At 41.4% G+C, this 24,108-nt stretch overlaps 1 protein-coding gene across 2 annotated transcripts in view; it reads right to left on the reverse strand.

The window, feature by feature from the left end:
- The window catches only part of nr3c2 (nuclear receptor subfamily 3, group C, member 2), a 76,197-nt gene that overhangs the window by 19,115 nt on the left and 32,974 nt on the right, over positions 1–24,108 (reverse strand). For both annotated transcript variants that reach the window (XM_080463953.1, XM_080463952.1), the window contains 2 exons: positions 11,018–11,145; positions 1,938–2,054 (listed from right to left, as the gene is read on the reverse strand). In XM_080463953.1, coding sequence (XP_080320079.1) covers positions 1,938–2,054; positions 11,018–11,145 — 245 coding nt within the window. The remainder of the gene's footprint in view (positions 1–1,937; positions 2,055–11,017; positions 11,146–24,108) is intronic.

The raw sequence follows: 24,108 nt of genomic DNA on the forward strand, positions 1-24,108 counted from the left end.
ATGCAGACCGTGTGGTGGGTGGAAGTCATATACCACTTGAAGAACGGCACGTAGAGCTGCTGTGAGGCAGCGTGCATAACATTAAGTCACGGTTTTTCAAAACGATCGTAACAGTGAGGCCAAATAACAGCCATTGAGTAGTACGTTTGACTTTACCAATATCACATTTTTTGTGTTTGATATAACAGCTTGGGCTTTACAGGTCCAGGCTCTGTAAGTAACTTGATAATACTCGACCTTTTCCTTTGTGGGGCTTCACCTCAATGTATAACTGGAAAGAAATCGCCATCTTCACTGAGCACAAACACTGCTTTCAGATTATTTTTTTAATCTCAAAGTAAAACAAACTGGGTTGAGCAAATTTAAACAACACATATATATTATGCATCATCTGCTATATTTTATTCATTGTATATCATTTATAATATATCATTGTGGTGTATGTTACATATTACATGTAAAAGTGTGTCAAGTGTAAAAAAAATTATCTTTTTGTTTCCCCCACCAGAAACCGTGTTTTTAATGGAGCAAACACTTTTTTTTATCCAGCGAATAGTTCAGATGTGTCATTACAACCACAAACTTTGAACAACGTGGCTGTGGTTAAAAAAGTTATGACGCTTAGTCACACTCTTACTTTGACCATTTTGTAAAAAGTCTCCATCCTCTTAGTATAAAATTGTAAAATATTGTTAAAGTTACTTTAGACCTACAGTTACCAACCCTTTTACCCCCTGAAGCCTCTGAACAACGCTCCAGACCCTCTCTTTGATATCTGATGAATCATCACCGTGATGCTTCACAAAGTAAATGAAAGGAGTTCATAGTTTCCAAGGTCTGCTCACCAGTTTAGAAAAGACTCGTATTATGGTTTTCTTTGACTGATTTTGACAACCTCAGGGCAGGCAAAGCTTTTGACCCCCTCCAAACTCCAGGTTTGGAACCACTGCTTTAGGCAATAAGTCTTCTGACATGGAGATTGTTATAAAACATGAGACTGTTTGTTTTCCAGTTCATTTGAGAAAAAAGGGTAATGTCAGGGATAAATTAAAGACTCATAGTCACTGACCAGACATTTACAAATTGAAACATCCAGTTCACACAGTTCACTCCTGCTGGGAGCCGCTGATTTGCTTGGCCCATAAAACCCGTTCTGATCTTTTTATAAGATACAGAGATATACAATTAAACTTGATTTGACATGACAGCAGACAATGCATTTCCGAAGGACAATGAGTTTATAGTCCAGTTTCCTACAGACTCACTCGAGATAAGGCTACAGCCTCCAACCAATGTGCTGACATTCCCCTGAGCTTTTACAATATTCAATATGCTTTTGCGCAACCATTTTATTGCACGACTGAACAATACACTTAGAAAAAGCTTCCGCAACACTCAGAAAAAGTAGAATTTTTGCTTTTATGTTCATGGATACATTTCTTGTCCTCTGTGGACATTGGATTTAAAATCACTTGTAGTTTCAATCACCCTAATGGACCAAAGATCTATCAAGAAAGCTTTCAGCTTCACGAATGCTACTGCAACCCTGAATCAGAACATACCAATGGCCATAAATGAATCTGTGTCAGTTTAAAAACCCAGTGATTCTGAGTCCACTGCATGTCCCTCAACCACAGTGTTGTGTTGTGTCCACTAACAACACAATACTGTAACTTGTCTGCAGGCTTGTCAGCTGACATCACACATATAGTACAGTAGTTCTACACCTACAGCAGATGCATTATGCATATTGTGCTCGGATATACTATATACACACAAACATCCTATGACTCAGCATCCCCCAGCCTCCTGTGACTACCGCCAGACCCACTTTTTCATATCGTTCCTTTCTTATAAGTAGAGTGAGGCTGACTCAAATGTCACATCTGGGACACGTGACAGCGAATCTGAAATGTGGGGGGGGCGTGACTCCTCACCTCCCAGGTTCATCCCCGCCTGGAGACACTTCCGTACACGACACGCCGGACAGTTTTTCCTTCGGATCTTGTCGATGATACAGTCATTTCTCCCGGCGCACAGGTAGTTGTGCTGACCTACAGGAAGATGAGACAAAGTTCAAAGGTTTGATGGTTAGCACATGTTCGATAGAAAAAGTGATATTTACACTGATGTAAAAGCATCAAATAAATACAGGAGGAAAAAGAAAACTAGAAGCCCGATATCTATATACTCGACTCCCTTGCAATGTAATGTGGGTCACCAATTAAAACCGTGAAACGTCTGGTATTATCAAAGATCGTTTCAGTAGTGTTTCATACAGTAAATAGCATGAGGGTATTAGAATTTGCTGGAACCAGGACACTGGGCTGCAGCTAGACTATTCCTGACAGTGATGCTAACATGGCGAGAATCCCTCCTGCCTCCTGCCTAGCCCTCAGCTAAACCCAATGATCTCCCATTTCAGAGAGCTTCCTTCCGCTCCACTAGCTCTTCACTGTACAGCTCCTCTCCTCCTCCACTCTTCTCCTTCTCTACGCCTGCGTCTCCATCCCTCCTTTTCCACACGTCCGCCAGCCTCAGAGCACCATACGCCCACACACAGACAGGCTCATGCTCATGCACACATATACAGTCATTCACTCTCTCACTCACACACTCTCATATGCACACACAGACATCCACGCACGCACACACACACACACACACTCTTGTACAGCCAAAGCTGCTCTACTTGGCAATTAAAAGAAAAAACAAAAAACTACAAATGTTGTATCTGCTTTCACAAGAAACACACAGACATGGAAATCTCAATGTAACTCAGATGGAGTGGTACAGTGTGGTGTCGTGACCCTTATGACCCCAGTATAGGGCTTAGCTCCTTCCGGGCTTATGTTAAAATTGTGTCTGCATCTTACCAGTGTGTCGATTGATATTTACAAGCAAAGGTTTGCACATTTGTGCATATTAATTGATGTCTTTTTGCATGATTAATTCAGATTGTTTGTTTCTTGTGTATGCAAGAATCTTGGCATAAACCGCAGTGTTTTCAGGATGAAGAGCTTGTGTGTGTTTGTGTGTGGTTTACATGAAGTTTCCTCTCACTAAATACATTCTGTGCATTGCCTTTGTTGCATCTACAGTAGAGAATTTGTATTTGTGTGTAGGACTGAGCAGAAGTTGTTTTCTGAGCTAGCAGGAGTAGTGCGCAGTGTGTCTGTCTGGCTGCTGCCAAAAGCCAAGGAACCGAGCTGCAGGAGGAGAGGCAGCAGCTGTAGCCCCACCACTATTTCTGGCTAAATCACATGACCGTTACATAAGCCCATTTTTCTTGCTCTAAAAAACAGTAAACTGCGACACAGGAAATACATTGCAGCCATCCCCTAACCCAACCCCCCCCATGTGTGTGCACACATGAACACACACGCACACACACACACAGACTGATAGGCCAGGCCAAATGGCAATTCTGAAAACTCTGGAGCCTTCCTGTCAACTGCTCAATTCCTTTGAATCTTGTTAATATTTGTTAGATTGAAATACATTTTATGAAACAGCCAAAATCACGTGCAACTATGTGTATCCGAAAGGCAGGGAATTTGTTTATTTATGCACTGCGTCTGCACACACTCACAAGCACTCACACAGCATGTTTACCTCTAAATATGTGCATTTGCTTATCAGCCCAGCAAGTGGCTGGTTTAGTCATAAATGTTACTTTTTCAGTCGTACCTTGAAGATTCTTTTAAATTACGACAACAACAAAAACATCCTTTCATCTAAGATTTTTTTTTTGTTTTTTACGTGAACCAATTTTTACACATATTTTTACATGCATCCTATGAGAAAATGCATCTCTGCTTTTTTTAGTACAACAATTAATGATAACAAATATATAGCATTGCAAATACAGAGATATGTTCAACAAATGCAGTATTGAATTTCAAAGCTCTGTGAAAACTCTCCTGATACAATACACACACTGTCAGCATTGTACCATGACACAGAAACCCTCAGAGTACAAACAGAGTTATTTACTGGGGTCCACTCACATCTACTTTTAGCTAATGAGCTCACAATATGGCAACAACCCACTGTGAAGTCTCTGTTGTCTTTCTGGTTAAACATGCATCAGTTATGAGGACACTCTCCAGAAAAGGAAACACTATTTCCTATGGAGGTCCCAGCTTTGCAGCCACATGGGAGGATAAAATATCTTACTTTCAAACACAAGCCAAACCAGCTTCAGGCTGTTGCTAAAATACAGGCTTTTAACCTGTCGTGTCTAAATTTGGGAGTGAGAAGAGGATTCACACTTTTTACTCGCAAACCTGTTCTATAGACGAGGGCTGACAGAATCCTGAAGGATAGCTCATGGATTAATATCATTGAATTATTCGGTTGGTCAGTTCTGTGATCACCATCCATTGGTATTCATGCATCCTAAAAAATTTCACACAAAAAAAGGAAAAACAAACATCCCCCCAAAAAAACTGAGCTCTCAAAGATGTGATGGTTGTTCCTGCTGGGCAAGCAGTATGCAAATCATTGCCTTGCAATAGAACTGCTACTCCAGTTTTTTGGACAACACACAAACAGCTGTGTTGGACAGAACGCTACACAATTAGGCTTTCCTGTCCTGATTATTGTGAAAAAGAGGCTCTGGAGTCGATATGGGATATAAATGGAAGTTGTTGTTTTGCATATTGACACTTATTTGTTATAATAATATGTTTTAAGTGTGAAGATTTCCCCAGCTTCTTATTCTATATTTCACATAATGCATCAAGTCCTCATTTAGGCTTCAATGTGATCAAGACAAGTGTGTAATTTAGAAAATTAGGCTGGTTACGACAGTGATTGAGGAAATCACATCTGCTCTCACTTATGACAAAAGGATGAGAAAATACGTGACTTTTAAAATCTGATAATTATTGGGGGTCAGAAAAGTGATGTCAGGCATCCACCCACCCATCCATCTTTTATTTATCTTTGTCCAACTAAGGTGGAGGGCGCTGTTTAAACAAATACATGAATTTACAGCTTGTGATGTCAGACAAGACTTTTAATCCAGTTGTGAACTGAAACTGCTTTCTTAATTTACACATAAATCTTTATTATTACCAATGAAGTTGGCCAAGAAGGTTATGTGTTGTATTTATTTATTGGTTTGTATGTATTTTACAAAGTTTTTGCAAAAAACAACTCATCCGCATTGTATGAAACTTTCAGGAATGATTTGTCATCATCTAAGGACCGATCGATTTTGGGACGATAACGGCTAACCATTTCTGAAAAAATCCCAAAACACTGCAAAACAATTTCCCATACAAAGCGGATGAGAGAGGTACCTCATGGAGGAGATCAAAGGAGATCAGCGTCTGTTGCCATGGAGACGCCCCCTGCTCAGTGCTTCACATATTGATGTTGCTACCTGACCTACCGAGTTAGCATTGACATGAGTTAACGGCTATCATGCTAGCGATGCTAACTCGGTTCCACAAACAAATGTGGCGTTGGCGAAGGTATGCAGCGCTACCAAGTGCCCGTTCTGGTTCGGATTGGTAATAGTCATAGAAGTAGTAGGAGTAGTAGTAGAAGAAGAAGTAGTATAAAATGGACTTGTTGAAAGAAAAATAAAGCTGAATAATTCTAGTTACTCCCCTGGTACCTCGTATAGGACTCAGGAGATTGTCATATGCATCTTTTCAGTAAACATCCCTCTCAGTGCTGTATTTTTTACCAGACCACTGAGCAGGGAAAACAGTCCCACAGGCCATCAGATTGCCGCTGCCTATTTGCTTGAACACGAGAGGTGCAAACCTGCAATGACGTCAAAGAACAAAGGTGTCCCTCGGGGGCAGGAAGAGATGGGGGTTAGATTATAGTCACATGAGAGACCTGCGGGTCAGCCAGGGTCAGGGTAACTGAGAGCATATGGAAGAAGTAGTCCCAGTTACATCACTGCACATGCAACAGACATATGGCGTCAGTGTTCCTGCAATGAGAGGCTTTACGGGGAGGGACACTGTTGTATAAATGCAAAATGAATGGTCAACGAATTAGCAAACGACCAGGCTTTTACAACAAATTACTTAGAGCCTTAGCTTCCTTTAGATTCTAATCTACAATAAATTGAACACTAATTAAAAAAAACATTAACCTGACATGTTGGGAACTAAAATAAGTATTTTCTCCCATTTTTATAATGTTCATTTGAAAGAAAAGAATCATAAATTCCTTAAGTTGTGTGAAGCCGAGATTTTAATACAAACTGAGCCTATATGTACGTACATACGCTGCAATAAAGAGACCCGTCCTCAGGCAGCACAGTCCAACTTAAATACCTATTAGCAATGTGGGTCAGACAGATACTTACTGTACGCTTCGCAGATTTGATTTCTACCTAACCCTGTACAGCTCAAATGAGTTTACTATTTTGTGCCTGCGATTGTAACTGTATGTTTTGCACAGTTTGCGATCAAAGACTCTCTGATGTGACACATGTGCCGGAGAACAAGGATCAGGACAACACAGCTAAAAGGCTTCTCTCCAGCCGTTACATGAGCCTCTTGCACACACACACAACCTGAAGCAGTGGCCGAGGCACTGGAGGGAGGATTTTATTCCCACAGCCTGACCAGGGACCAACGTGATTGGCCAGCAGAGCTGCCCATCAAAGCGGAAAAACCAAGCAAGACTTGTCCTCAAACGACCTCTTTCATAGAGGCGATATTGAAAAATTTGGTTTTTAGATTGACACGAACCCCATCCGCCACCATAGAACAAGACGGGGCAATAACAAGGTTCAGCCACATCTTGTGTCGAGTGTAAACCTCCCAGTTCCAAAAAATCAAACAAAAAAAAGGGAGCAGTAAAATGAGCAAATGAGCTGAAAACGGGGTCTACTATTATTTCAAAGAGCAGACATGCCGAGCCACTGATGACATGTGAATAATAAGCTGGCGTTGAACTCTTCAAATGCTCTCCACATGGAGCCGTTTATTGAAAGCAGCTGTCTTGTCTCAACAAACTCGTCTTTAGTGGAGTGGATGCAGGAGAGAGGCAAATGTGAGTGCGTTTGGCTAATTCCTCATTTCATTACCATCGATGACACATATTTGTGAACTGTTGTTTTTGTTTCAGAGGCTGGTTTTCCACCGCTCACACTGAAGGACTCGCCGGCATTTTTCCACGTGACACTTGAGTCAACAATAAGAACACACTCGCCAAATCGTGTAATTGCATACACATTATTCCCCCCCCCTTTTTTCATATCTGTTTACGATACAAAACACATTGAGTGTCGGAGGGAATGCGGCATGTTAGTATAATAAGACCTGTCTGACTGTACAAGACAAACTGCATGATTTTAGTGAATAGGAGAGCAGGTGGAAGAGTTTTTTTTTTTTTAGTGGCATGAAGTGTGTGTGTGTGTGTGTGTGTGTGTGTGTGTGTGTGTGTGTGTGTGTGTGTGTGTGTGTGTGTGTGTGTGTGTGTGTGTGTGTGTGTGTGTGTGTGTGTGTGTTGTAGATGCCTAAAGAATAAAGCGAGGGCATTTTGACAAACTTGCAGCCAGAGAGTACTCAACACTTAATTTAATATTTATACATATTTCACAGGCGTGTGGTTATAAACTTTACAGTGTACAGTTGGCAGTGCCTTCTGGTGGATATTACAAAATTAAGTGGAAGGAATATTTGTCCTCTTGTGGAGGACTGTAAGTGAACAGATTTGGACAGTGAAAGGCCCATGTGGCCAATAGATATCCAAACAGATGGTCGAAATGTAAACCTAAAATACAGACTTCAAAGAATGACAGCGCCAAGGTGCTACGATGTGTGGATGTGTGTAAAGAAGATTTTATTTAAAAAAAAAAAGGGGGGGGGGGGACCACTGAATGACTTTTGACTGGGATGAGGGGAAATAGACCCTCCACAATCAGAGTATTTGTGTGATTTGTTGAAGAGTCCAGAATGCTAACTAGCTCTGTAGTAAAGGGCTGTGAGCCAGTTAGTCGTCTAATGAGCTACAGCCGACTGAAAAGTTGTCTCCCCCGAGGGAGGCCATGCCAAAAGAAATTAAGCATGGGCTGGATTATTCCCCTTGTACAGATGCCCACTCTCTGCAGCCTTGTCTTATATCTGCCATGCCAAGTTTAAGTTTTTAACTTTGAGAGAAAAGAGGAGGAGGAGGAAATAGTGGGAGAGGGGGAGGAGTATAACGTCTCCTCACGTCCTAACTTACACCTCTCCGGTGCTCGTTGCTGACGCATCACTTTCCATCCCTCTCCTGGTTACTTCCTCGCTCTGCCGGCTCCTCCTCTCTTTATCTCTCTGTCTGTGTCTGACTTTTTCTTTGTCCTTCCTCCCCTCCTCCCTCCCTGTATCTGTTTCACTGTCCTCTATCTCTCTTCACTTTGCAAAATCCTTCTCTCACTATTTTCATCCTTCGCTCCGCTCCACCTTACCTCTCCGTTTCCACCTCAGCAGCAGCAGCAGCAGCAGCAGCAGCTGTGGACGGGGGTCACGCGAGGTAATGGCTCACACGTTGCATGCAACCGTGGTGACATCACGCTGCTGCACGGGCTTTTACAGTCGTTTGGAAGAGCGAATTCAAGAGGAGACTCCAATAAATAACTGGCCGAATATTGAGAACATGTGAAAGTAAGAGGCACCGCAATGCATTTTAGTGCCCCCCCCCCCCCCCCCCCTTTATTTGGTTATGGTTTTCAGTAAAACCATAAAATAAGCATGACAAATACATCTTAAAAATGAACGTGTTTGTACTCTCCGATGCTTCACCTGTCTACGAGTCAAGTCAGACCTTGAACATCTGCCACCAGCTCTCTGCCTGGCAGGCTTCAAGCAAGAACAACGGCATGTCTGATTCAATAACCCCGGACGTATAATCTGGTTTTAGGTATCTGTAATGACAGTGTGTGAATATCATCAAACCAAAGCATGATTCGATTGGGAATGGGTGCAATTCCCCGAATGCTCAGGAAAACACCTTGAGAATCTGATGACTGTCAAGCAGTCATGTTTACTGTTTTCCATTTTCTTCTTCCTCTTGCCTGCACTTGGTCTGTGAGAGTGTATTTTGCATTCAAAGACTCATTTAAATGAGTTAGGCCAAGGCCTCGGGCAACAGGCACGACATGAAAAGCGCATTATGACTACTGTCGATTTTCCCCAAACTAAATATACCATAAAGGACGACCGCTGGAGACTTACTGCAACCTCCATCACCACCCCTTCGGATGTGTAACTAGACCTGGCCACAGTGTATAAATGTAGCGCCTGTTTATGGAAATTTCACTTTTGAATTTAACTTTTTCAAAAAATCGAGATCGTGGACTAATTTGCAAAAAGCAATTTGTTACATACATGCAACCGTGTGATCTAAAATAAAATTAAGAAAAAGGCAATGACTCCTGGGTAATAACTCTTTCAAAAGCGCTGTACGATGCCTATATGAAAAGAACAATCTGCTTCACTGCCTGCTGTGTGTGCCGCTTTGAGCGAGATCCTCAAACTTTGTTCTGTCAGGAAGAAAATCTAGTGAAAAATATGAAAATGACTAAAAGCTGAGTTATTGTATTGCACAAATTTCTCATTAACATTTCCCAGCTGGAAAGGCTCTAAGCTTAAAGCCCACTTGGGATAAGATGTTTCTCCATGACACAACTCTTGATGAATTGGACACAATATGTGCTAATAGGCTCGACACCTTGAGTTGTTAGTTAATCTAATTTTGTTAGAAATAACTTGATATTGAGACTGCGTGGTATACTGTTGCATATTATTCATGGGACATGCTGTGCACAATACCCACATGTCAAGATGTGCGATGTCAAGTTGAGCAGATCAATAGCAAAAGAGGTGATGATCAACTTTTTGAAGCACACACTTCACTTTACACACATACACACACAAACACTGCATGGACACATGATGGTGTTCAAACAGCGGTAAGCTGTGTACTCACACATAAAGACACATAAAGACAATGTCGGACCGCCCTGCAAAATCCTGACTGCACATAAAAAAAGTTTGCTTCTGCTACGCCGCCATATTTAAGTTCATTTTCACCCATCACACCACTCCCAGACTTTCCATTGCTCGTACTGGACAATCCAAACTGCGCTTGGCGTTACAGCGCAAACGTCAACCCTGTAACTCTGACTCCAAACTAGGTTTTGATTCCAAGTTAAGAGTGTCCAAAACAAATGGGAAAGCTAACCTGAGGCGCATCAGGTTAAGTCTATAATGCAGTATAAACTATATCTTTAATTACAAGTGTGGTACATTCACTTTAGTTCATAGTACAAGTTTGATTTTGAATGGACCACACCAGTAAACTGACTGAGACTGAGTGAGAATAATAACTCAGAAATAGCAAAATCTGCTGAAACATCTGAACGCTTGTCGTTTTTCAGGAGACACAAATTCTGCAGCCCTCAACCGGCATATTTTCACAAACTCTCGCAATATGGCTTTCATGGTAATGCGACTTCGCTGGCAATACGGTAATTAGTTTTGTCACCCCTGTTTTATTATATTATCTCTGCAGAGACGGTCCTAATGTGTAACCCCATGTAGCTTAGTGAGGTATCGCAGATCATTTTCACACACCAAAATACACAAACCCTTCAAACACATTTATCAAACACTTAATATGAGATAAATATAAGAAAAGCTTGAACCAGTGTGAACACATGTTTACACTGTGTGTGAAAATGTGTTGTTGTACAGAAACCGCGATGCTGTGAAATGAGCAGGGTGAGAGACAATACCCACATATCTGACCACCTTTTTACTCGTCACCTTTGTAATTTTAGCGCCTGTAAACACTATTGTTGTGTACAACTTGTGGCAGTCCTACGTTGCGAGGGATTTTCAGTATATTTTCATGCTTTAGTCTTCTTCATATCAGTAGTCATGTTGGCAAACCTAATCAAACTAACCAAATCATGGCTTTTGTCATTTAGATGATGAACGTCTTTAGGGGAGGTTTTCTCCATTTGCTTGCGTGTTCATATTGCACACAGCCATACCTTCCACGGCTCTTTTGAAGAAGACTTTGCAGCTTCCACACGTCACCACACCGTAGTGACACCCCGACGCCTCGTCTCCGCACACCAGGCACACCTTGGCCGTTGAGGACGGTTGTCTTAATGGCGAACTAAAAAGGACACACACATAGACAGAAAAGATTTCAGGTCAGATATGAATTAACCAGGATCTTTTGACACGTGGACAACAAAGCTGAGTCTGCCTGCCCATTTCTTAGCTGCATTACTGCCTGATATGCATTGTCAAACATCTTTGGCTTTTACAACCCAGTGACAGTAGCAGCACAATGTGGCTGGCCATAAAGATGTCTGCCAACCAGCAGAGGAGGGCTTTGCACCCCTCTGATTTATAGCTCCGCCGGGCTTACGGAGATGACACTGACAGAATCATAGAGGAGATTATTTAAATTCAATAAGCAGAAAGACACAGAGCAGGATGTCAAATTTAAGTATGATCCAAAACAGTCGTCCTCTTCTCTGGCATGAAATGTGGGAATCAGTGGAAAATGTCTTTAGAGGTGGAATAGAATAAAAAAATACCCTAGAAAAACAATCTCAGTACACGATAGTACAAAGCCAGTTCAGGGTCAAATATCATGGGAGTACATCAGTACTGGGGAAAGGTGTTTCGTATGTAACATGGGCTAGTGTTGTTATTTATTCTGGGTTTCAACCAACAGCCAAGGAAATGGAGCCGATGACAGTCTGCTGCATTTCTGCCTGATCCAAGCCATTGTTTACATTGGCATCATTTACTTCTTTCACCAATGACTGATTCCTACAATTACGTGACTATTAGAGCTCAGGAGGAAGCATGTGTTTACCCATGCAGTGTTCATAGGGAGAATCTCTTGCCTGCAGATGAGACCATGTGGGTCAAAGGTTATAATTATTTCAATATGACTGTCAGTATCTGATTTATTAGGAATCCAGGTACTTAATGAGGCATAATGGCAGCCTTCTGCAATCTTGTTTCAGGAGTTGAAAGACATTGGCATGAGTGATTTCCACAAGAACAAAACAGGTGTGTTCACCTAAATTTCAGTTTTCCTCTTGTAGAAGTGTCGATTCAGTTGCATGCCACAACTGCAATTTGAGGTTTTGAGGGTTAAAATAAACATCCAGGTTTTCCTCGTGTTTTCATATATGAAGGGATTAAAAAGTTCATTTATCTTGGGAACATTACCACATAAAGTACAAAACACAGATAAGAAACACCGTAACATACTGTGCCCATATGAGGAGGAGCTGACTGACTGGGTAATCTGGGGCATACATACATTTGGTAAATGTTTTTGCAGTTGAAATAAAACATTATAGAGCACCAATCAGTAGGACATTTCTAAGGAAAATTATCATAAAAACATTTTTAGCTATTGAACTTTGGTGTAAAATTCAAGAACTAATTCACTAAAAACCAGATAAAATCTTATCAAATCGGCATATCAACAATAATGTTTCACTTAACCTTTACTTTTAAATCCTCCCATTAATCTATAATTTGTGTAATTTGTCTTTTGTTACACCTTTCTTTGCTGTACACTTGCTGCTGCAACAATGCAAATATCTTATCTTATTTCATCTCATCTCATCTCATCATATCTTATCTTATGTACTTTTTGAACTTTGAAACACATACCACGTATGTTAATAGTGCATATAAAACTTCATTGGGCAGATACTCTTATGGTAATTGTTAAATGGTCCTAATACAAGGATTTATCAGTCACGTAATAAAACATGTATTACTTATTTGCTGCGTGGATTGAAAGCTCAATGCATTTAGAAAATGGTCTACACACGTGAAAAAAGTAGGTGGTGCAGTTCATTCGTTGATAAAACATTTCCCTTCGTGCTCACATACACACATGCAGAACGCACACAAAGAACACAGCGTGTAGATGAGTACAGAGAGAACACCTTGTATCAAAACATTAAAAGTGGCCTCAGCTTCCCCTTCTTTTCTGTGCTAATTACCTCTCTTCCATCTCAATCAATAACAGGCAAGGTGATTGTCTGGTTAACATTCTCCGTACATCCTTCATCAAACCAGCTGCCAAGCTCTCTCTCTCTCTCTGTCTTTGTCTCTCTCTCTGTCTCTCATGCACACACATTTCCTCCAGGGGACGAGCTGGAAAGGGGTACAGCAACAGCACACTCAGATACAATCAGGACCACTGATCTAATTCCCTCTTGTCCATCTACACACACATTCAATTTGTTAGGACGCTTAGAGGAGTCTCTGGTGAGGTGTTTGTCTGACTTGATCTTTCTGGCATCTGGCCCCACGGTTTCAGTTAATGTGTGTATGTGTTGCACGCACAAATCCAATCCATGTCAAGATGTGTTATTTAGCATGTTAATGTACTGAATATTCGCCCATGCATTGGCCTTTTTCACACCACCGCTTATCAGTGTGAAAAGAGGAAGACAGACAACCGAAGCCGAGAAAAACAGCCCGGGAAAGTTTTACGGCAGAGAAACACGGCGGGGGGCGTGTGAGAGGTCTGACTGAAGTAGGGCTCTAATATTGAGTCAGTGGTCAAACCCCTTTAATGGTTCTGCACATTAAAACCTTGTCGCTGCATGCCAGCCTGCTTGCCTGCTGGTCCACCAACAAGGTGACTTCCCCTCCCTCGGAGAAGTATATAGGTCATTCACTCTCTGCTTATGAAACCAGAGCAGACAGGCCAGGCTGCAGTGACTGTGCACCAACGGCTGCCAGTAGCCCAAAACTAAACACAAGCGACCAGACATTCACAAATCAGGCTGTTGCCACAGAGACGCTCGCCCATCGTTTGCAATGTACAATACTTGCTAGAAATGCACGAAATGAGTTAAATGACGCAGGAATGAGATTTAAAAAAAAATAAAAGAAGGTCTGCACATTAACAAAATTGGGACATTGTGGTAAAGTGGTTTGTCCCTTTGACCACGAGGCCACAACAACGCAGCAAATGAATTCGCTTTTTGTTCAGCCTGTCATTTTCTATGCTTAAAATACTCTGAGGTTTGCAGTTATGGTGGCTTAAAAGATATTGTGCCCCTGGAAGAAACATCTTGTAAAAGACAGTTGGTTGAACTGTTAATTCTTGCAGCAAAGTGTCACACATCACCTCACAGGCTGCAGAGGAAGATCCATGTTTCAAGCCAAAATCAGAAGTGTACTTGCTCAGCTTGGTCAAGCCATTTAAATGGACTATTGCCTTTGTCCACATATACATCCACAGGACTGTCTTTGCATATGCATTATTTCAGCTTGTCAGAATTGGGCCATTTTTGTATGACCGACAATGTCATGGCATGAAGTGTCTGTCTAAAAATGATATCCACCAGTTTTTACCATGTTTACAGTTAGCAGTCAGATGGCTTCTTCAGTTTGAACTTCTGTTTACCTTTTAACTCTCATGGACAGTCTAACTTTATGTGTCTCCCTCCTGTAGACTCTGCTCTCTCCTGTCTTTTACTTTCCTGCAGGATCTCTGGCTGTGTGACTCAAGTCTGGAACGGCTAGACTGCTAAGGTTTCTTTTTTTGTCTTTTCTTTGCTAACACCAAAACTTTGTCCTTCAGGATTGTTTTCTATAAGCTTTATTTGAATGTAAAGTACCACAATATGGCTATAGTGCAATAACCGCATAACCGCTGTACAAATAAAACAGAAAATAATACCAAAAAAGAAAAGCTTTAAATCTCTGATAAATTCAAGTACTCCTAGGAATATATCTTTAATATACATGATGATCATATCCAAAAAAGTAGCGCTCTGGTGTGTCTGACTTCTTTTTAGAACTGGGTTTGTTAATTTTTTTTCCTTGACCCCTGTCCTTCTCTATTTCTGGGTGCAGTCCGCAGACTAACTCAATGGGACTGACTGCACAGATCAAAGGTCTCATTCTTCGCTCTCGTTGCCTTTTTTCCCTTTTTACAGAAACCCCAGGGCAGCAGTTTCATTGTTTTCAGTGTCCTTTCATCTTTTAAAGATAACACACAAAGCCAACAACTGATTTAGTTACTGTCTATTTCCCATAAGGGTACAGATGAGTGTTAGTACACAAAGCTTGTTCCTTCCCACCGAAATGTGCGAGCAGAAATGTGTATCTTCCAGTAACTCTTGCGGCCCCCTTTGCTGCTTATCGGACAAACACGGTGTTGTAGGGTGGATATGAATGAAATGACAGAAAGGAAAGAGATGTGTGAGCTTGAATTTTGTGTGCCTACCAGAGTGTGTAAGGACCAAACCACAGGACAGATGTTTGGGCTCAAACTGGCCTCTTGCTTTTGTACAAGTAATTTGGATGTCACACTGTGCGCATTCTTCAAATGGTTCAAATATCTTCACCCTCACTCAGCTGCGGGAGGAACGCTAACTCACGGAGAAAAGCCGAGAAAGGATGGTCATTTAGTCCAAAAATTTATGAGAACCTTGAAAACTGCCCTCGAAAGGGACCGCAGACAATCACATGTCAGGGACACTTTCTTTATTTTTTTGACCTTTCCTTTGATCATATGCATAAACTCTGTATACTGTAAACAGGTCGATATGGGTCACAACACAAGAAAGGGTCAGCAGTCATCCCAGCGAAGCGTGATAAGAACAATTATTTGCTATAGAAACCATCCAGTCAACAAAATCTGACAAATTGAAGATACAAAGGAAGTCCAGGGGCTGTACTTATTCTGGGCTTATCAAGAAAACATCGTTATAGTGAATAATTGGCCGTGAGATGGCTGTATGATGGACAACAGCAAGCCTTCATGGTTAAGCATGAACCCTGTGACCCACATAAGCACATTAGCATGGCAGCATCAGTAAACAAGCAACTGAAACACACAGAGAGGCACTGTTGTGTAGAAAAACAATGTCCTCATCATGCATACAACACAGTCTGCTGCGCTCACACATGTACTGTACTTTGTTTATACTGCTGTACAGCCAGCCGCCCATTGTAGAGATAAGACTGTGTGCACGCATGCATGTGTGCATGTTTCACACTGATCGGGCTGGCTCATACGTAAATGTTTGTATGGAGACCTGTTTTAAGACAAGTCTAAAATGAGTGTTAAGTGTTGCTGAGTTTAGATTAAATCTTCAGGCAAATAATGTGAGTCTGTGTAAAGTCCTCAGAACTCATGAAAACTGTGAGTATGTGTGTGTCCTTATTTTTATGACTTTAAAAGGTCTAAAACACGACCGCATGCTTCACTTGTAGGGTCCGATTTGACTTTTAGAGACAGAAATGCTGGATCCAGCATTATTTTAATACTTAGGAATCAGAGCAGATTTAGCCTAAAAAAAATCGGATTCACATAAGAGGCAGTTTTAGGTTTGAAGTTACACATGGGTTAAGGTTAAGGTTAGAGTCAAGGTTAGGGTAAGACCCTTGTAATAATTACGGTTCGGGTAAGGAGTATGTCAATGCGATGTTCCCATAGGAAACGCTGTGTAAATGTGTGAGCGTGTGTGTTTGAGCGAACACATTGACTTCCCAAGTACAGAGCCCCTCCACCGCCTGGCCTACAATATTTATGTAATACACACCCTGGCATGCTGCTGAAAAAAACCTTAAGCTACCCAAGCTCAAAGAATATTTATGTAACATGCAACTTGGCATGTTGAAAAAGGTAAAGGTAGATTAGTTAGAAATGGCTTACATAACCATGCGCAGACAGTATAAACATTAGGTTGACACCCACTCACTGCCTCTCAAAGGGAGAGAGGTCTTATGGGTAGTGTTAGAGAGCCACCAGGGATTTATTTTCTCCGGTGAAGGTGACCCTGGCATTGGGCAGAGTACCTGAGCATACAGAAATATGAGATTTCCTCCATGCCGGGCTTGTGTTACACCTGTGTTAAGGTTACAGCATAATCTACTCGGAGTGATTGATGCTTTTGGTTAAGAAAAAAAAAATAACCTTGGAAATATTCTTTTATACTGTACATACATTCCAATTAATAGGAATAGCTAATAAAATACCAGAAATAAGGACTTAAAGTGGAGAAATATGCAGCTATTTCACCATCAAATAAAATGTATTTTATCACAGACACAGCAAATTTGTTTTTTGATGGAAGCTGTTATACCGGCTGTGATTACATTCCTTGTTTTAGATTCCAAGCTGTCATGTTGTCTCCTCTCCAAGGCTCGTGCCTACAAACTTTAGGTGACCTTCCCCATAACAGGACAATCACGGCTCTCTGGCTCCTATAAATCGGACGTTTTGACTGTAAACAGTGAAAAGAGACAAGTCACACACACGCACACACACACACACACACACACACACACACACACACACACACGCACAGACACTTATAGAGAGTCCTTTTTAGAGAGCTCAGACTGGCTCAATCTAAATGGGTGGATACAAGCTACAGTGTCATTGTGACCTATTATCCAGTTTGTGCTCAGCGTGTCTGAAGCTGTAGACGTCTTTAAATGATACTGAGCAACTCACTTCACTGCTACACTTTGGTAAACCAGAACCTTTCCTGCAGCTAAGTGCCCCAAAGGCCTTTCAGCAATCTCACTCCTCTTTCCAACTAGTTAGAACTGTTGACCATTTCAACGTCCCCCTGAATTACTCCCTGTCACACAGAGTGAGTAAATTTAATCACCTGGGATATTTTGGCTAAGTGGCAAAGCACGCAGGCATGCATCTCTGTGAGATGTGGCAGGGTGTTATTATCGGGTGGGGAGGATTATCATGGCTGGAAACTCCCGTAATTCATGCCTGTCAATGGCGGAGAGGGACTGATCACATCTATACGGTGTAAAATTAGTCATGGGATCCCACTGCCTGCCTCAAGTTTCGTTCATGCTGTCTCTGCAGCGTGACAAACCTAAACTCTACGTGAGCACTGATGTGATATTAATGAATGTTCCTAAACATCTTTTTTTTCTTATTCTAACTTTCACACTTTTTGAACTGCACACAAAAACTTTAGTCGAGTCCTCATTAAAATTCAGCTTTTTGCATATTGCCACAACACACACAAAAAAAAAAAAACACCACCACACAGTTCCTATACAGTTTATGGGGTCAGCACACCCACTCATTCATTTGGACTGTATGCAGGCCACAGAGTTCACAGTAACACACAAAGCATGAACCAGGCCAAAGATTTTCAATACTCTGAGGAACTCAATTTAGATGTATCGTGCGTCCGAGCTTTAGAAGTGATGTGCAGGAATAAGTTTGTGCAGAAGTTTTGCTTTTTTGTTGTTGAAAATTTATAAATACTTTAATTTGACTTTTCAGCCTTTAAATGAACCAAACACTAAAAAAAAAAAAGAAAAAAAAAAGAACTGAACCGTTAAGGGCAAAACAACAACTTTACAAAAATAAACACACATTGCAACGTGAAACAAGATAATAGTTTTTCCAATGCTCATTTAATCCAGATGAAACAATCGCACTATTCATTTTTGCATCTTTGACAAACCTCAAGTCCTGCGGCACAGTTTTGATTGACTGTGACAAACGTGTCTTTACTGCCCTAAAGAACTTTGGTCACTCATGTGCTCCTCACATTGATCTGTTACTCATCATCCAATATTCTGGTTTTAGGACAAACTTTTCCGAATAGTTTGAATTGGAAATCGACATGAAAGCAGCTGGCAACACTATTCAGCTGATGTGTTGAGAAATAAACTGTCGGGCATCAGCTTGATGTCCAGACATGGGAAATCAAGAAGTAATGCAAACATGACGCCAGTGATAAACCCAAAACGTCCAACACACAAAGAGCATGAAATACCAGCTCACTGACTTAAATCTCATCTCCTGAATATAAACCAATGTGATAATAATTAAAAACAATCATTGCAGTCAGCTTTGGTCTAACTAAATACACAGAAGGCTACCTGTTTTCACCACCTTTGCAAAACATGGCTCAAAATCGACTTTAATCTAACTCACCGCCACGAAGAAAAACACAAACGGACCACTTCAAAGCCGTGCTGCTAAAACTGGTTTTGTTACAGAACTAAATCCTTTTATTTTAGTGGCATGAATGAACTCTAGACCTGACCTCCCGTGGTGTTCATGTTTCAGCTCTATGTACTGCTTACTTTGCTCTTTCCCACCAAGCCGTTGCCCTACCCGGCTCCTCACAAATATGTCTGCGGCCACATTTGGGTCCCGGTGCCCATACAGGAAGTGACCTCCAAACTCAGCTTAGAGGCCCTAGGACAAATGAGAAAAACAAATCCCTAGACAGGGAGATTATCTTTAAGGGATCAGCCCTGACCTGAGCCACCTCCATGCCACACTCTCCTTACCTCTGTTCTCCACTTTCTAGTAACAGTTATCAAACACTCGACTTCTGTTTACACTGACCTTCTTATGGGCAAGAATGGTCTAGACTGTAAGATTTAAGTACACCAAAGGCTAAAGGTTGCCATTTAAATTCTAAAACCATAAAAACTGCATGTACTGAGCTTGTGAGTTCACAGAAATGAAACGTGCCAAAAAATATTTTATTCAAAAGATGACCTTTCGCTTTCCTCCGTGATTCAAAAAGGCCTCACTCCGAATGTAGGTTAATGTACACTGGCGCTAACACATGTTGCCAGCAACCCTACGCATTAGCTGTCACATGTGATCATCCTCAACACCCACCAGTCATTTACAATTCTGCGAGGACAAACGTGGAGGAAGAGCAGGCAGGGAGTCCGATGTGTGCACGGCGACCGCTGCGCAACACAAACCAGGCTGCACGGAGAGACATACTGAGCGCTGAAGTAAGCTATGAGGCTGTCAAGTGGCTCTGCCTGGGGTGTTTATTGTATGTACAGTTAATAGCCAAAGAGGCTTGCGAAAGTCATAGTGAAGTAAACCACCACCTCCAGGAGCTGGCAGAGCAGGAGCCCAAATCAAATCTGTTTGTTGGATGAGATTCAGGTGGTTAACACCCCTGCACACATTCTGCATGTTATCTTAAAGACTGCTGAGAACTGCTCTGCAGTCAGCCTTCCTATAATATTTGACAGGTTCAACAGCAAAACAGCAGCCCGACACACAGCAAGAGGTCTCCGCTGCACTTAGCCACTTAGTCGATCTGCTGCAGACAGTAAATGTTAGGAGCCAATCAGACAATGAACAGAAATGAGCAAGCGAAACACAAACACAGAAATATGGAGTTTAAAAATGCTTTCTCTCTCCTTTAGCTTTTTTGCATAACTTATTGTCAAATTACATCTTTGAACAACAATTGGTCCCAATTCTGTTTTCTCTGTTCAGTATAAAGATCTAAAACACAAAGGAATTGCGTGTGTGGGTGCGTGCGTTTTATTTTATTTTTTTCATGAGTCCTTCCACAGAAAACTCAATTATTTTGGAATGAAAATCTGCATTTTTAATTTTTTTTATTTGGGTTAATTTATCAGGTTTCACACGGAACAAACTCATCCATCAGTGACACAGTGCAGCACAGACGTAACTTCACAAGAACCCTGCCAGATATATGTTGATTGTTAAGTGTTTCTGGCATCTCTGGAAGGGTCTCACACTATCCCACTATAACATGTGCAGGTGAATGAATGGAACGACAAACATACCTTCTTTTCTATTGGGGATAAGTACTTTGGCACAACATCTGTCGAGAAAAAGCTTCAGCTCCTGCACAAGGTCGAGGAACTACTTTTCTCTTTGTCTGCCTTGTAAAATGAAATTTACTCAAAGTATCATCTTTTTTTCATATGAAGAGAAAGACAAGGACAAGATCATCATGATTAGATAATGCTGAAATCATCATGTTTCTTCCTGAAGGCTGTGTGCTGCCGCGAATGTCTTTAAAGCTGGTCGTACATTTGCATCACACCTTCATTTTGTTTATCTGTTGCACTCCTGAAGCTAAAAATGAGACTGTTGCAAAAGAACATTTAATCATTGTTTCCCATTTCAATTTATTGAAAGTGCGGGATTACTGCCCTTCAAAGTAATCAAGAGTAAAAGAAGTTGTACACAGATTTCTTGTTTGTTCATTTTCTTGACTTCACAAGTACAAAAGGTCCTTTACATGTGGTACAAAATGAACAAGCAGGTTAGAAGGCAAAGACCTAAACAAACACACACGATGCTGGTGTTCATCTCCAAAGGATTACAGGCCCAGATGGCCACTGGACGAACAATGCAGCACCTGCTGAGGGACATAACGCAATTACCTTCTCACCAAAAAAAAAAAAAAAAAAAAGGGAAAAAAAAGGAACTACTGCAAAAAGGAAAACCTCACTCTACACAATGACTCACATATGTCTGTGCTGAGTAATCTAACTCTCAGCTAATGTCTTAACTCTACACACAATCCGAAACATGATATAATCCAACTGGTTAATCTACACTGGATCTTCAGTCAAGGTCTCTCCTCACATTATGGTAAATGCTTACAGCTGTGTGAGCATTTACATAGTTCATCACATTAACACACACTTGGAGGCAAAGCACTGTCACTCCAATGGGAGTAGTTAGGGGTTCAGTGTCTTGCCCAAGGACACTTCGGTATGTAGACAGGAATCAAACTCGCAACCTTCCAATTAGTAGACGACCACTCTACCAACCGAGCTATGCCACCCATGGATGTGGTGACTAAATTACTCTGGCAAACATGAAGCTCATGGTGAATGTGTGATTTCTTCTTCATTCTTCGTCATTTGTGAGGATTACTTACTTTATGTGCATAGTGATGTAGCGGTGAGCAATCTCGCCGCGCAGCAAGAATATACCTGGTGCGAGTCTGGGCTTTGGAGCCTTTCTGTGTGGATTTTTCATGTTCACTCTGCGCATGCAGGGGTTTGAGGTTCAATGATGACTCTAAATTGCTCATAGGGGTGACTTTGAGTGATTGTGCATCTCTCTGTGTTTGTTGTGACACGTCCAGGTTGTACTCCTAGTCAGCTTCAAGTATGATCAATGGAAAAATTCAAACTTTTTCCTCATCGATGTTCCTATTTCAATCAAACTTGTGTACACTGGCTTTAACAAAGAAGAATCTGAACAACTGACAGATTTCAGTCAACACTGCTTTCTTAAGGAAGAGATACAAATAGCTCAACCCTGCAGCTGCAAGTGATACGAGACTCCATGATGCTTGCATCCTGCATCTCTATCATAAGACATTAACCGGGCCCAGGTCCAACGACACACAATGCTCAGACTTGCCTTAACACCCAATTCTATTTTACCTGTCACACAAAGGGATCTGTGTTGGCTCCACACAGAGCGAGTGAGGTGGAGAGCTGGGCGTCACAGAGATAAACAGAGACGGAAAAATCCAATGGACTATTTATTTATTTATTTATTTATTTATTTATTTATTTATTAAAAACAACAGTTGTCAGCCGGCACCACCACTGTACTTACATACAACCCATGTGGTAGCCTAATTCTGTGTTCAAAACCAAGGGGTAAAAATAACATCAGTCATGGCAACCTTGGCTCAGGTGAGACTTGCCTCACAGGTGTAGCTGACTATTGATCTATATTTAATAGGGTGAAAGATTTGCAGTGGTGCATGTGGCTGCCCTTTCAGTTCAGGCGCCCATGTCACCTCTTCTTCTGTCGGGTCACTTCCTGGATGTCAGATTTGGTGAGGCACAGTGAAGGCACACAGAATTATTATTCTTAAACCTACCAACAAAAGCTCCTGAAGACTGGTGAATGCTATTTTATAAATCAGCAGCACAGAGTGACAAAAATATTGAATTAGTAGCCTATATTAGGTTTAAAATGTTTAACATAACATATGTGTGACACTATTAAAATGGAACGCTTTAATAGCGTAAGTACACTGTTTGAGCCAATACAGTACACCAGTATAGTTTAAGACAATGATATCAAGCAGTGGTGTAGTGGTTTGCACTCTCCACTCATTGTGATATTGTCCCCGGTTTGAATCCGGGATGGACTGGGGGGGGTGGTCTTTCTCTGTGGCGCTTCTGTGTTTGCATGAGTTTTCTCTGCGTACTTCGCTCTTATCTACATGCATTTGAAGCTGATTCCCAGTAAGTGTGACTGTGTCTGTGATAGACTGCAAACCTGTCAATTGTTGACCCTGCCTCTCTTCTTTACTCACTTAGTTACTTGCATTACAACAAATGTTTCCAATCATGTTTGAAACAAAAGAATCTCTGTCCTCTCTGTCGGCTAAAACATCTGGAAGAGAAAGGTAAGACTATAATGGTGGAAGAACACAAAAACTAGCTAAGGTTTGCGAGCTGAGACAAAAAAAAAAAATGATAACAGATCTAAATGAGGATGCCTTTGGGCAGTTGTGGTTCATGCGGAAGAGTTGATGATTAAAGATTATTACCTTTTGTCTGCATGTAAACCAGACCTTGGGACAATAAATTGGAAGCTGCTAACAACGCTTGCTGGCACATTGCAGCTCTGTCCGTACTGGAGTAAATCCCCACAGCTCTTTTAAATGATCCATCCATCATCCGTATATCATCTATACTGTTTTATCCATCTTAGGGTTGCCAGGAGCTGGAGGAGAACCCAGCTGACTGTAACTGAAGGCACAGTACACCCTGGACGTGTCACCAGTCCGTCACAGAGAAACCAAAAACATTCATCAATCAACATCGTCACATCAATACCCATTCCCATTCATCTCAAATGAAGAGTTAGCATCAGTTAATCATGAGTTCTTTGTCATAGGAGCAAACAAAACGACTCGGAGAAGAATCCTGCACACAGGGAGATCTTTGCATGGAACTTGTGAGGTGAGAGTACTAATAAGAAATGTTGTGTAACATTAACATGTAACATGTGTACATTTACTCTATGAACATTTTAATGGCGTGCCCCATCGTTTGAACTAAAGACTTTTCAACAGTGTTGACAATCGGTATGTGTGCAACTAGTCGGCTAAACATCAAACACCCACCCGCTCCTGAATCGGCACCAAAAATATTAATTATATCTATCTGTGTACCAGAAGTGTAACTGCACCACTAGTTGGAGCTACAGCGCCATCTGACAGCAATCCGCCTCCCTGCGGCACTGCTCAAGTATATGGAAATTTTAAGACGGCACAGTGGTAAATTAATACCAAATTTTTATTTATTT

Source organism: Lipophrys pholis, assembly GCF_963383615.2.
Source record: "Lipophrys pholis genome assembly, chromosome: 5".
Taxonomy (NCBI): Eukaryota; Metazoa; Chordata; class Actinopteri; order Blenniiformes; family Blenniidae; genus Lipophrys; species Lipophrys pholis.